The sequence below is a fragment of the Calidris pugnax genome, unplaced genomic scaffold (assembly GCF_001431845.1).
Source record: "Calidris pugnax isolate Ruff unplaced genomic scaffold, ASM143184v1 scaffold148, whole genome shotgun sequence".
NCBI lineage: Eukaryota > Metazoa > Chordata > Aves > Charadriiformes > Scolopacidae > Calidris > Calidris pugnax.
In genome coordinates, this window is record NW_015090926.1 from 4,481,551 (window position 1) to 4,496,282 (window position 14,732).

At 41.5% G+C, this 14,732-nt stretch overlaps 2 protein-coding genes across 12 annotated transcripts in view; one reads left to right on the forward strand and one right to left on the reverse strand.

Moving 5' to 3' along the window:
* Nucleotides 1–128, reverse strand: part of PPIP5K2 (diphosphoinositol pentakisphosphate kinase 2) — a 55,896-nt gene extending 55,768 nt beyond the window's left edge. For all 10 annotated transcript variants that reach the window (XR_001413078.1, XR_001413077.1, XM_014951476.1 and 7 more), the window contains exon 1: nucleotides 8–128. The gene's annotated coding sequence lies outside the window, so the exon portion shown is untranslated. The remainder of the gene's footprint in view (nucleotides 1–7) is intronic.
* On the forward strand, nucleotides 7–14,388 carry GIN1 (gypsy retrotransposon integrase 1). 2 transcript variants are annotated; one of them, XM_014951477.1, is made up of 8 exons: nucleotides 7–21; nucleotides 3,657–3,802; nucleotides 4,702–4,895; nucleotides 6,518–6,823; nucleotides 7,499–7,687; nucleotides 7,784–7,951; nucleotides 8,397–8,685; nucleotides 11,702–14,388. In XM_014951477.1, exons 2-8 carry the CDS (start codon nucleotides 3,664–3,666, stop codon nucleotides 11,998–12,000), a joined length of 1,584 nt encoding a protein of 527 aa, XP_014806963.1. In that variant the 5' UTR covers nucleotides 7–21; nucleotides 3,657–3,663; the 3' UTR covers nucleotides 12,001–14,388. The 2 variants fall into 2 exon arrangements, with proteins under 2 accessions (XP_014806963.1, XP_014806964.1); XM_014951478.1 differs by having other exon boundaries at nucleotides 7,559–7,687.
* The last annotated feature ends 344 nt before the right edge of the window (nucleotides 14,389–14,732 follow it).

Sequence of the window (14,732 nt, forward strand, 5' to 3'; positions counted from 1 at the left end):
CCGGTACCTCTGCTGGAGCAGGTGCGTGGCCGGCGGCTCCTCCGGTGCGCGGCGTGCCCGACGGCGGAGCCGAGCTGAGGGGAGGGGGTGGGGAGCGGCGGCGGCGATGTGGGGGAGGGAAAAAGATCGCGTCGGCTTCGCTTCGCGCATGCGTGAGGCTTGCCGCGCCCGGGAGCGGCGAGCCCGGACTACTACTCCCGCCCTGCCGTGCGCGGGCAGGGCGTTGCAGCAGCGTCGTGGCGGCCGGCGCATTGCATGCTGGGGGCTGTAGTCTTTGACGGCTGGCGGGCACGGGGCTTGGGCGCGGCCTTGGGGCGGTGGCGGCGCCGCAGCGGAGGATGCTGAGGGCGGGATGGCTTCCTCGGAGGAGAGGTTTCGGGGAGCTACGGATGGTGCTGCCGCGGGCCATGAGCCCTCCTGGGCTTAGCGTGCCTGCCCTCTCGGCTCTGCTGGCCCCCGGCCCGGCCCTCTGTGGGGGTCAGGCCTGCTCCCCTCTCCTGTCCCCGTGTGGCGGTCCCAGTGAGCGGTGACAGGGCGTTTGCCAGGCGGGAGTCAGGAATTTGGGCAGTGGTTTAATTTAGTTGCCGGTGCCTCCGGAGTAGTACCGTTGTCATCTGCAGGGTGGCTCCCATCCTCACCGAGGTCTGCGTGTGGCCTAATGGTGCCAATGGCCTGTCAGGTGGTGTGGAGACTGGAGGTGGAGATACCGAAGAAATAAGGGTGTTCTGAAATGTCAGGGTTCAGAGTCAAAAATGGCTCAGGCTTGAAAAATGCAGGGAAGGATGTAGGTGGGTGTGTACTTCTCTTTTACAGGTTCCCGGAAGCGCTATGGTTAGAAAAGATGGATTCAAGGCTCTAATGGAAAATTCCTGTTTCTGGTAGGGATTGCAGATAGAAGTAGGAGAAGTACTCGAAAGCTGGACTGAAGAAAGACAACAGTTTTGTAGTTAGGACTGTGATTGTGTGTAGGAAAAATGAGCATTAAAAAGTGTTAAGTGTTTGCAGGTATGACTGTTCTGGCTAAAACACTAAAGCAAAAAGACCCCTGGTTATATGTGAGTTTCATTCTCTGCTTGGAAAGGAAGTACTTTCCTTGACTGTAAAGTGGTGTATTCTTTTCTAGTTTCAAAGGTATTAAGAATTGATCACTGATTGTAAAACTGTTTGATTGTTACAGACTGCTAGATACATTATGAGAGAAATAGCATATGAATTATCTGAAGTAGTATGGCTTATTCTAAATAACAAACCCAGAAGGTTTTATAACTTGTTATTTTCTGTTTTGTTTTTGGTTTTTTTAAAGATCAGGACAAACAAGGTAAATTAGGTATTGGGAAAAAAACGAGTAGGCACACAGGAAACTAAATACTCAGGAAGGAATCTCATTTAATACTGTCCTCTTAGACAGCAATCCATCAGACTATTGAAGCACTTAAGAGTTGCTGGGTCAGTATCCTACTAAACACGTTAAATGTAAATGGATACTACGTAATGCATTCTTTCTTCATTTGCTTATGTTTGCTCTTCCAGACCTTTATAGTAGAAACTACCATTGCAGAAATGAGGACGTAATTTCTGTTTAGCTGAAGTATAAGCTGTGGTCCTGCTCAGATGTGTTTTATTGCTGTGCAACTTCATTTTGTTAGAATTGGTAACCAGGTATTACATGGAGACTATCCATTATTTCAGATGAGTTTCATGAGCAAAAAGGACTGGAAGAATAAAGATTGTTCTGGAACATCCTTTCTTGTTGTGTGTGAAAGTCTGTGTCAAGCCAAAACGGTCCATCATCCCAGTGGCTAAGTGATAAATCATACCCGGCTAGTTTTGGCTTTCCAGCCATGCTTGGAGAATTGCAGGAAGGCCTTTGGGAGAGCTCTCAATGAAGCTTGAATGCATGTCCCTGGCAGATAGGATATATTAATTGCTCTTCACCAGTATGCTTTTACTCTCAGAAATGCTAGTTAGTTGGCTTCTTTAAAACAACAGAAACATGAATTTTGTCATGGTAGCCTGACCTTCCTTTTTGCTATTAGTTAGCCAGTTTACCAACTCAGTGGGTTGCTTTGGCTTGTGCTATCAGATGCAAATTTACACAAAACTGCTGTGCCCGCCAAGACGACTAGAAACAGTGCTTTTCTTCTCACTCCACTCCTTCGCTGTTCTGAAACACCTTCTTTCCTCGCTGTCAGCATTGTAGTGGTAAAAAGTTTATCTGCACTAGTTCTCTCAGGTAGGAGAATTTTACTTTAAAACACTAATGCTGTGTGACTAGAGATTGGACGGGTTTTGAAAGCCAGCTCTAGGTTGTGCAAAATTAAGTATTCAGTGGGGCAAAGGTCTTGTCACTGTTTGACTGTGAAGTTCCTGGCATGCATTTAACACTGATAACACAGCAACGTTTAGCCCAGCTGTATATGTAGAATATGATATTCTATAAATATCATACAGCATTTTATTTTCTGGGAGGAACAGAGTAAATAAAAGCTCTAAAGAGTGATTATGCCTGCTCTTTACACCCTCAGTATAGTAAAGATAGGTGGAAAATAAAGATAAGTTGGAAACTAAACATCTGACTTCCACATTTGGCTTTCAAATAGCATCGTGGTTCAATAAGATAACGTGGATTCCAGAGTGACTGGATGCTGTCACTTCCCCATAATTATATGCTACTGAGCAGATATGGCAGACAAACTGATTACTCTTTTTAGCAGGCTATGTTGTCACGTTGTCTAGTCTTGAGACACTGGCAGGATAAGGAAGAAATTTGCTTAATGCTGTGAATAACCAGCATTCATTAAGAAATTATGACATGCAGACCCCAACCCTGATCCTGCTCTTGTAGACATCAATTAGAGCAGGATCAAACTGCCGTTCCGTCAACATCTTCATTGCTGCTGGACCAGACTTGGAAAAAAACCCAACCAGCCAGCACTGAAATCATATAGAGTCTGCATGAGTATTTCTGCCTGCGAATGTTTCTGCTGGTCATTAATTCCTAATTGTTTTGATGCTATTCTTGCTAGACGCAAACTTTTCCTGTACCAGTGACGCATTTTACTAATGACATTTTAGTTTATTAATGTAATCAGGGAAGTCAGCCCGTGTCAGGGAATGAATTGTTACCTTACATGCGGAGTCTGGTTTGGGACTTCAGAATCTAAATGTCAGATGAATTAACGAACAAAGTAGATTTCTGTCAATTTCTCTCTGGGGAGGTTTTTTATTCCTATTTGTCTAAGTGGATTTTTTCCAACTAGGGTGACTCTCTGGATATGTCTAATCTCCAGCACACCTGCATTTGAGAGCTATCCAAATGTTTAAGAATGAGAAGGGCAATTTCTTTCTCACTAGTCTGATTTTTTTTTCCCCCCCCCTGTCCAATGGATATAGTGGAAGTCCCCATTGTTTGGAAGTTTTTAAAATAAGGTTGACAAAATCAACTTTATACAGAACAAAATTAGTGTGTCAACCAGCGTTCCCTATTGCTTAAGTTGATAGCCTGGGGATATCAAGAGCAGTGCAGTGGATGGTGCAACATCTTCTTAGATGCCAAGTTATCAGAGTGCTGCTGAAATACAAAGAAAACAGTAAAAACTGAAGATGTGCTCCTCTGACAGTTTCTCTGTCTTAACAAATACTGTATATTTGTTCAGGTTAGCAATGGTCCGCAGTGGAAAAAATGGTGGGCTCCACCTGAAGCAGATCGCATACTACAAGCGAACGGGGGAGTATCATCCCACAACATTATCAAGTGAAAGAAGTGGAATCAGGAGAGCAGCCAAAAAATTTGTTTTCAAAGGTAAAAAGAGTCTCTCAAACTACTCTGAAAATAGATTATTTTTTTTTAGGCGAGGATTTGCTAGTACAAAAAAAGAAAGTGATGTCTTCCTCTGCAGCAGGATGTGATTGTAATTTGTCTCCATGAAACAAACACTCTGCTTTACCCGTGTTAATATATAACAGGATGTTTACAGAAATGGAAACTCAATCTGCTTTAGTCCTTTCCAGGAGGGATTTATACATTTATCTAAAAGCCAAACCTTGTCCTAAATACTGTGGAAATACATTGCCACTGTAATCCATACTTCAAAGGACTTCAGAAGGGGGAAATTCTGATCTGCAGCTGCACACAAGGAACGCTTGGTCCGGTCTGGAGGATGCTGTGGGTGGCTGGGCAGAAGTGCAAAGATGGCTTTGCCACATGTCACCTTAGAGCCTCCTGGCCCTTCCCAGCTTCACTGCATCCCTGCGAGGAGGTGCAGGAGCCTCTGTAGTCTGCTGTGCTCCCTCAGTCCCATCAGAGCTGCCCAGTCTGTGCAGAGAGAAGGCAGAGAGCAGTTAAAGCTGCGAATATCAATGTCGGGTTGCTGGCAGGTGGACGATAGGTCTCATAACATGTCCTACCTCTCCTTCCCACCCCCCCGCGTCAGCCTGTGTTTGAGTCAGACTTCCTGTGGGAACATTGTTTGCCTTCTGACTTGCCCTCATATCCTTCATGTCCAGATTAATAAATACAAGTGACCAGTTGGCTCTTTGGAGGACATAATGACAGTATTTGTAAACAAAAATCTGCATTTGCACAGAAGTGAATTGAAGTTGGTTTAATAAATTCTGTACTGCATCATGCCCAGTGGTTTAGTAAACTAAACAAAAGACAAAACACTTGCATATAATTTGCTGGTACTTTTCTTCTTTCAGAAAATAAATTGTTCTATGTTGGAAAAGACAGAAAACAAATGCGCCTGGTAATTGTTTCAGATGAAGAGAAGAAAAAGGTGCTTGAGAAATGTCACGAAAATGCTGCCGGCACTCATCATGGCATATCAAGGACACTGACTTTAGTGGAATCTAATTACTACTGGACCTCTGTAACAAATGACGTCAAGCAGTGGGTACGGTCTCATAGCTACAGGATATTGTTTTAATGTAGTCTGTTACAAACACTTTGTAATCATGTGACTGATACAGCAAGCACCCGCACTGCTTCATGAGGAGGAAATGGAAGCTTACAATCAAACTGCAAATGGTCGTCTTGGCAAAGTAGAACGTTCCCTTTTTCCTTTTACTACTGGCCATGTGGCTTTCATACTGCTGTAGGTGACCTGGTGGTGGGGAGCCATGCTGCCTGTAAGCTCGCAGGGCACGTCTGGTCTTTTGAGAGGGATTTCTCTTGCAAGGGCTCTTACGTATCTTTCTTAGGATGCAGTGTATCGTCCTGGGGATAGGTGGCTAGAGTGGCTGCTGGCAGGTAAGAATATGAAAATGGTGCCTCAGCCTTACAATTAGGCGTGTTCAGGAAGTAGGTAAACAAATCACTGCTTGGGAAAGTTCCTTCTTCACCCAAAGACACATGGACATGATCCCTAGGCAGAGTGTGATCCTTGAGGAAACTGTATGTAAATGTCCTTTATGGCCCAATTACTGTCACTATCAGCTTGCTGCATCTCCTGAATACTTTGGGTTCATGCAAAGCTGTAACATGAACTACTGTTCCCTGTTACACATAGCACATTATGTATACTACCAATGCTTATCTACACAGTGGAACCGAAATGGGAATGATTGGGACTTTCTTTCTGCTTCATGATTCCTTTAGTATTTACAGATGGTAATGGCTATTAAAAAATCTGTACTGTGGACTTGAAAGAGCACGGTGCCTTCACAAAGGACAAAGTTCAGCTATGAATTCCTGCATATAGAATCATAGAATGGTTAGAGTTGGGATGGACCTTAAAGATCATCAAGTTCTAACCCCCCTGCCATGGCCAGGGACACCTCCAACTAGCTCAGGTTGCTCAAAGTCCCATCCAGCCTGGCCTTGAACACCTCCAGAGATGGGGCATCTACAGCTTCCCTTGACAACCTGTTCCAGTCTCCCACCACTCTCACAGTAAAGAATTTCTTGCTAGTATCTAATCTAAATCTCCCCTCTTCCAATTTAAAACTGTTACCCCTTGTCCTGACACTACATCTCCTGACAAAGAGTCCCTCTCCAGCTCTCCTATAGGCTCCCTTCAGATATTGGTAGGCAGCTGTAAGGTCTCCCAGAGCCTTCTCTTCTCCAGGCTGATCAGCCTATCTTCATAGGAGAGGTTCTCCATTCTTCTGATCATCTTTGTGGCCCTCTGCTGGACCCATTCCAACAGGTCCATGTCCTTTCTATGTTGAGGACTTGAGAGCTGGACACAGTACTTCAGGTGGGGTCTCACGAGCGCAGAGTGGAGGGGTAGAATTGCCTACTGTGACCTGCTGGTCATGCTTCTTTTGGTGCACCCCAAGATGCGGTTGGCATGTCCTCCTGGCCTTCACTGTTATTTGGTTTTGTTTTGGTTTTATGCTGGGGCTGAAAAGTCTAAGGGTAAAAAGTGATGAGAGATGGTAAAATTAACTTGTTTTGCATTGCCTGGACTGACCTGACTAACAGAGGAATAGTAGAGACTTACAATCCTGCTGTGTGTCTTAAACCTTCACCATCCCTTTGCATTGATAGTATCTTCCTTGATGTTTGCACTAGGTGTATGCTTGCCAGCATTGTCAAGTGGCAAAGAATACAACCACCACTGCACCCAAAACACATCCTATCAAAGCTGAGGAGCCATGGGCAGCAGTCACTATAGACCTAATGGGACCTTTTAATATTACCAACAGAAGCCACAAGTACATCATAACGATGACGGATTTGTTTACAAGATGGACTGTTATCTTGCCGCTGCATGACACTTCAGCAGCTGAAATTGCTAAGGCAATCATAAATGTGTTTTTCATATATGGGCCACCTCAAAAAATGCCTATTGATCAAGGGAAGGAGCTGGTTTATCAGGTAAGTATTCACATGGCTGGTTGTTTTTTTTCTTCCCCAAGAAAAAAAATACATTTTATCCTGTATTAAATGTGAATTTAAGACCATTCTTGAAAAATACTGTAAGTATTTTTTCTTTAATTTAAAAAAAAAAGTTAGCACATACAGAAAATGACAAACCAATTATTTGCAATTGTAACATTATGCAGTGTTTCCCAGGGTTGTATTATTTGGATAAAGAGCAAAGCAAAATGATTTCCTGACAGTCATAGTGCAGGTTTTGTCACTCAGTTAACCTTTCACACTCCCGACACGCTGTATTTTATTCATCCATATTGTCCCAATATAGCTGACAGCTAAGGATATTTTTGACGCTGGTCTATAGTGATTATGAAGAACTTTTCACACTTTGATCCTCTTAGAGATGATGAAATCATGAGACTATGACACAGAGGAAATGACAAATTGAGTTAGTGGCAGAAATGTGTTTAGAGGCCATCAATTACTGCCTCCTAAGCCATGCTGATTACTTTAGCTCTCACTCTCAACCCTGGGCTGTTTGGTGGGAATACGTAAGACTCTTGCTCAGTCACTGTTGTAGCAGCAAAAGAGATGGAAAACTGAGTTTGCTTACTTGAACTGTCATACAGAAGAGGGAAACCTTCAGTAACTGTGTTTTTTCTTTTTCTTTTGAAGATAAATGAAGAACTGTTTGCACTCTTTGGAATGAAACAAATTGTATTGTCTTATCCTCAGACAGGTGATGTAAATGAAAGAACATGCAAGACAATTAAAGCTTTCCTTAACAAATACTGCACTGACCATCCAAATGACTGGGATGAGCATTTGTCTGCTATTGCCTATGCTTTCAATTTGACAAATTTGGTATGTGAAGGTTCTTGGTCTTATAACCGAAGTTTCCCAAAGTAGCTACAAAGCTGTATGCTAAATGTGCTTGCTTTTTGCTCCCCATTTAAATAGGAGCCAGATCAAAACACCCCATATTTCCAAATGTTTAATCGTAACCCCCATGTTGTTGAGCCAATGAATGTGTGTGTGGAAGGAGAATACAGTATGTTTGCCAAAATATTTGAAACAACTAAAAAAGCCAGTGAAGCACTGGAAGAAGAGAAAACCTCAGACTGCCAGGTAAATGTTTATGTATTCAAATTTTACCAGTAAGAAGACTGAAAAAAAAAAAAAGATGGAAAGGCTTGAAGTGTAAAATATAACTAACCTTTTAAAGCAATATGGGGTTTTGAGTGGGGGTTTTTTAGTTTGTTTGGTTGTTTTTTTTTTTTTTTTTTTTTGCCTGTGATTCCTAAATTCCAGTGTTAACAATTCCCAGGTATTTTGAGGGACTAAACTTAGAAGAGACCTGTTGCCAACAAGATTTGTATTTGACTTAGAGGGCTATATACCCATGGAAGCTGAAAATCGTTGCTGATGGACTATTGATTTATGAAGACATCAATTTCTTCAGAACTGTCCAGCCCTACATATTATGAATTACACACATCAAAACCCACTTAATGTTATGCTTATGCATTATTAACCAATGTTATGAAAATAATTCATATGTATCTTTCTACAGGTGGAGAAGAACACTTCAGATGAACAAAAAATCAGGAACAAAATCACTGTCAGAAGGAAGTCAAAGCAGTTAAATACTGTTCGACTTAAAGTTGGTCATGAAGTCCTCAGGCAAAGAAAAAATTGGTGGAAAGATGGTCGTTTCCAGTCGGAATGGGTTGGTCCTTGTATTATAGATTATATCACAGATAATGGCTGTGCAATATTAAGAGATGCCACAGGATCCAGGTTGAAAAGACCCATCAAGATGTCTCACCTCAAGCCATATGTAAGAAGATCCAGTGAAAAAAGTGTGTATATATCTATGTGTGTATTTTATCTATCTAATTATCTATATATCTATAAATTTGGGTTTCTGTGATTGATTTATTTATTTAATAACTTTTCTGTCATCTCTTGATGTTAGTGTAGGTTATCAGAGTGAACAAGTATCATTCACTCAGCAGCGTGAATTAAACTAATCCCAGGTAATAATGTAATAATTGCAGTTTTCAGTGAGTGTGAGTGGCTTCAAACCTCTGTGGAGCATGGAGCAGAGCTAATGAATCATGTTTAAAGTCTGTTTAAAAATAGCTTCCATTAGAGTTGCTTCTAATCTGTGGTTTGGCCCTGTTGATGCTGGCTGGTGAAAACATGCTAGAAGTATAAGGCTGAACTGTATTCACAGAGCATTTTTTTTTTTTTAACTTAGTCTGACTAGTGCAGATGGTACATATTTAGACTTCTTCCTTTAACAACAGAAGAGCACCTTAAGATAGAAAGACTGCATCAGAGAACTGGTTAAATAATCTGAGTTTATTTTAAATTGTGCTACCGAAGAAGTAGATGTGTTTCTTTTACCAGAGCAAGTAACATTGTCACACTCTGCATTAGGAGTCCTAGAAATTCCCAAAGACTTGGGTGATCAACTGCCACGCTTGCTCTTACACATTCAGCGTGTCCTTTTGCAATGCTGCCGTGTTCATCAAATAGTGGCAGCTGTTTCTTTTCTGTTGATGCTGTCTCTGAGTCACTGCAGGCGTTCTGAGGAAAATGAATACTCAGTGTTTAGAATGCTTCTGCCATAGAACAAGCCGCTTTTTGGTTCAGGGTTCTTGAATATTAGAACAATTCCCACCCTGTTGGCATGTGTGGTTAAGACTTGGTTCTTGAAAATGCGTAAACTGCATTGAGATGATAATTTCTTCCATCACCTCTTAAAGCTGAGGGATTTGCAAAGCTGAAACTAATTCTGGAATTTCATGTGAGAAGCTGATATTTATGCCAGTTGTCAGTTACAGGTTTCATAACCAAGATACTGATTTCATGTCACGTCTCCAGGACACTGCTTTCGCTGTTGGACGATCACTCTGAGGCTTCCAGTTCCTCATCAAATTACTGATCCGTAAGGAAGAAGTCACGTGCATGTCAAGCATGCAGATAATTTCTAGCTATTACAACGACTTTGGAAGATTGTGTCACAGTATAAGAAGTTAAAGGTGGTTGTCTTTGTAGGATCAAAGCCTAGTATGTTTAACACTAAATACTGCAGAAACAGTATGTGAACACAGAGTTTCTTCCCTTTCCCAGGAAGCGACTAAGGATTAGTTGCCTGAGACAGGCAAAAAAACTCAATGCGTTATGAATACTTACAAGTCTTAAAAATTATAGACCAATATTGGTACATACTTACATTGTGTAGAGAGGTTAATCAGGCTATGCCGAAATAATTGGCTGCATTTATCAAACAGCCTAACAGCAATCAACAAAGGGTATTATTTCAGTTGGATAAGAGCAGTGAAGCCAGGCAGTGAATGACATAGTGAATGACATTTTTTTCATCTGTAAAGAAACTCGTGTATCTTTGTAACAAAGGACTTCTCTTTATTAGCAGATGTTTTGTTTTGTCTGCAAGTTATTTATTATTCCTACTACTGTGGTGTTAAGTGTGAACAAAGTATTTGTAGTGTTCTCTCTGAAATAAATCACAGAGAACACTGCAGAAAAAAGTACGTCTTAGGTGAGGCTATTTGTGGCCTTTCCTACCAACTTTGTAAGTGCTACTAAGTGTTTTGCTTATCTTGCTGCAAAATCTGAAGTGTGTCTTGTGTGTATCATGCTTTAGACGTGTGAGTTTGGGAGTTTTAAGGAGGAAAGGCAATTCCTGAAAATGGGAGTGTTCATTTTTCATGTGAGGAAAAAAATTTTTTGCAGGTAAGAGTGGGCAATCAGAAGCAAGGTGTTTTTTCATAACCTTTTGTAACACTCTTGGTTGAAAGATGAATCCTGAGTTAGTGCACTGATAGAGCCCTTGTATGGACATCACAGGTTCACAGCTTGGTTGTACCTGGGTGGCATGATACCTGGGTGTCTTTACAGACAGGCAGAGGTTCCACGACTCTTTATGCATACATACTTTTACGTGTCTGAAGCAATATATTGTTTTCCTCAAACATGAATGTAGTTTGATTTAAATATTAAATTCAAGAGACTGCCTCTGGGTCCAGTGCTCAAATGACTTAAGAGTTCAAATCGGTAGATCTGGAACACATCTGTTGATAAATATGGCCTGAAAAGTGCAGTTTCACCTCCACAGTAGCTCCCACAAAGGTGCCTCTTTGAATCTACATCTCACAAAGGAATTTGTAGACCGCTATATAGGGATAGTTATCTGTTGAATGGCTCTTCTGATTTAACAGAACACTTAATTTCATACTAGGGTCCCTGTGTGAGCAAGAAGATAAGACCTAAACTCACCTCCCAAAACAGAAGTATTGCACCGTGTTGTCAATTACACTTCTAATTTGTCTGGTCAGACTGTTTTAATTTTATTTGAACTCATTTGGAAAAAGTCAAAACACTGTAACCATATATTGGATAGAAGAAAACCTCAATATGTTTTCACTATTGTTGACTTTAAATTCTAAAGAACTGGTTTGTTTCCTTTTGTACATCTTCAAGCAGCCTGTTGTGCATTAAGATTTCCCAGCAAGAGCTTGGAGTAGCCACCTGTCTGTATGCACAAAATGGAAGAATCTGTGTGTCCAATTATTTAAGGTATCAGTTCAGTAGGTGACTATGACAGATGTCAAGCTAGTCATTGGCCTGGCAAAAAACAACTCTTAATGTGGAGCATCGCTGCAAACATTATTTTGTGGATGTAATGAGATGCAGCCAAACATTTGATGCTTGGTGGAATCAGGAAATTCATGTTCTTAGACTGCTGTCACTCAAACATTCTTGTCCTCTTATGGAAATTGTTTTGAAAAGTAAGTTAACACCTAAATAAATGTTAAGTATGTCTTAATGGCTTCTTTTCTTTTGCAGATAACCATTACTTTTTACAAGGTGCAGTGGTTGTTGACCATGACTATATTGCCTTATCTGAAAGATCCTATAATCCAAGCCAACAAGACTCTGTTGCTGAAGGAGAAATAAATGCCTACACAAGCGATGTCATATCTGCTGTGCAAATGCCACCCACGGCCTGCAAAGACCAAGAACCAGCAGATGGTAAACCTGAGTCTGAGATGACAGAAGATCCCCTCATTGAATCAAACGCTGCAAAGCTGGAGCAATGGCCTTCGCCTTGTTGGACACTTCAGACCAAGATAGAGGATACTTAAGCACAGCATCATGTCACAGTTCATTGCCAAACAGATTGGAACTTTTGTGGCAGCCCGAGGGGGGAAAAAAAAGCTCTGAATTCCTTAGCCAAATCTACTTTACTCCTTTGTGAATGTAAGAGTACCACTGGTTAGTTTGTATGGGTATTAAGAAGGAACTGCTCTGTTACCAAAAACACATGTACAGCCTAGTAAAAGCACATGTTCTGCTACTGTATGACATAAATTAACCACTGAACAGCTACGATGTTCTTAATGTGGGTGTTGAGAAGCACTTGCTCAGTGACCACAAGTACAGGCACACCCTAGTAAAAGCACATGTTCTCATCCTGCATTTGCATTTCAGATTTTGTTAGTACAACTGCAGTGTGGCTGTACCATACTATTATCCTCTCAGGACACAATGCATCATGTCACTGCAATGACCTTTACATTAATCCTTAGATGACTCATTCCTAATGTGCAGAGATTCTGTGGGATGAATATAATCTGAGCAACTTGATGTGAAATTTGCCTCCAGAGAAGCTCATGCCCTCCTTTTGCTGTTATAAAAGTTTCCTGTTCTTTCTGAGAAGCTCCAAACTGACTTTTACGGCTTGTAATTTCTAGTCACTTAATGCTCTGAAAGTATTTTGTGTCTTCTAGAAATCCAGCCCCATATGCATGCTTTTTCTCTACCGAGACTGTTTAATAAAGAAGGTGCTGAGCAGTGTTTGGGGATGCTGGCTGAGCAGGCTGCTTCTCTGTCTCAGCCCCACAGAGCACTTGGAGAAGAAAAGGCTTTCTGTTGGCATTGACAAACACAGACAAGCTGAGAAGCCCAACTTCCTGGTGGCTGCTGTTGCCCAAAAGCCAAGCTGTGCTGTCCCCTGAGGATAGCTGACCTTTATAGTTGTCAGTCTAGTGCATCAAGGAAGTAAAGAAAGTGGGCTTAGTGAAATGAAAAATAAAAAAAACCTAGGAAATCCTGTCAAACTAGTCCCAGCAGGAAAGAAACCCACGTGTAAATATGACATAATCAGTAACTGTGATCAGTGGCCTGCCTTTGGTTTAAATTTTTCCCCCAGTAATGAGCACTGTGGTCAAACAGTGTTTCCTCTCTGGAACAGTAGTTGTAATTGAAATAGTCTTCCCCTGAATAGCAGTTGTTTGGGTGCTGTGTGCGACGGGCACTGGAGGTTCATGTCATGATAGTCACGTGGCAGCCTAAATTGTTCCTGTGCTAATCCTTAACAGATGCCCAGGCTCTTCAAGCCAACTGCTCCTCCTCCATATGTACCTTTGTTTCTTCCATTCTGATTATTGACTAAAGTGACATCTTCTGCTAGGATGGATTTGTTATATTGTTAGATATGGTATGTGTGTGCGTGTATTCAATATGTATAAATATATAGAGAGTGTGTGTGCAAAAAAAAAAAAAAAAAAATAAAAAATATTAGTGTCAGGGATAAAATCGGAGAATAAATGGAGCTGTCTGCAAGATTTCTTTCTGCTTTGTTAGGTGCAAAAGAAATCTTACTTCACATGGTAGAGCAGAGCTGTTTTGTGGGGAAGCTCGGGCAGCGCAGGTGCTGTGTGCTTGTTACAGCCACACTGGAGAGAAAGAAAATGCTACAGTGGCAGGGGAATGGGAAAACCAGGAAACATTTAACATACTGTAACGCTGATCATTCAGGCTTCCTGGTAATTTTGGGTCTACTGTATTACAAGCAGGCATTAGTGCTTCTTCAGTGCACCTAAATGGGTCCTTCTCTGCATGTAGGAGGTTCATTGAAATAAAATACAGGGGTTTCAAACTAATTGTGTGAAAAACAGTAAATGAAAACTGAAAAGAAACGCCCCAGGAAACCCGGGCCATGGGAAGCTGCACATTGTGCCTGGGGAAGCTGAGGGAAACCCTCCGCACCCTTGCCATAGCAAAGCCTCCTTCAGCCTGTGCTCTGCCTGCAATCTGTTGTGACCTGCCTACTCCTGACTGTATTTTAACCAACTTGGTTAAATACATAGCTGTCCATCTGTATGCTTTTTCACTGGCACGCGGGCTTGATTTGTGATAGGTAGGTAGTAAAAGACTATTTCATAGTGGAATTCTTAGAAATCTTGTTTTCTAATAGAGTTTGTGCCCCCTCAGAGCAAGTTGTTTTGAGGGGAGGAGTAAAAGGAAGTATATCATGAAATAAAAAGTGCAAATTTCCTCATACCTCCCAGCACAGAGCTATGAACGTTTATCCTGTGGGTTTGCTAGCAGCGCTTCTAGCTCGCAGTTTGGTGAAAAACACAATGAAAAAAATCACCTGCTAGAGAAAAGGCTCTACAAACACTCAGAGTGTTTTACTGTGTACTGAAAACCTTTCATCTCGTTGGAATACTGCCTGAACTTTTGTATAATGTTTGTCTATTCTCTGTTAAGGTGTTCTTGCTTTCCAGCTATTTTACAATTTTTTCCTCCTAGAACTGAATGTTCCCTGCTGGAGGGCACCAATGAGTCATGATTTGCTTTTCACAGCAAGCAGTTAACAATCCTCTGGAAATAACACTTTTGAGAACCAGATAAGTTTCCTTTACTCCTTTGTCTGGGTGCAACATCAGTATCAATGACCTTTTGCAGCAGACATCATTACTCTGATGACTTAGAGTCAAAGTCTTTGCACAGTGACCTTCCTTGGTACTTTCAAAACATGGAATATTTTTTGGACTCGGAGTGGCGTGGATGCTCTTAGTTAAGGTATTGG

Excerpts from the sequence above, each read along its gene's own strand:
- GIN1 (XM_014951477.1), top strand. The coding sequence starts at position 3,664 with ATGGTCCGCAGTGGAAAAAATGGTGGGCTCCACCTGAAGCAGATCGCA. Across the intron at positions 4,896-6,517 it reads CAAATGACGTCAAGCAGTGG|GTGTATGCTTGCCAGCATTG; the intron begins GTACGGTCTCAT and ends TGTTTGCACTAG. Across the intron at positions 7,688-7,783 it reads CTTTCAATTTGACAAATTTG|GAGCCAGATCAAAACACCCC; the intron begins GTATGTGAAGGT and ends CCATTTAAATAG.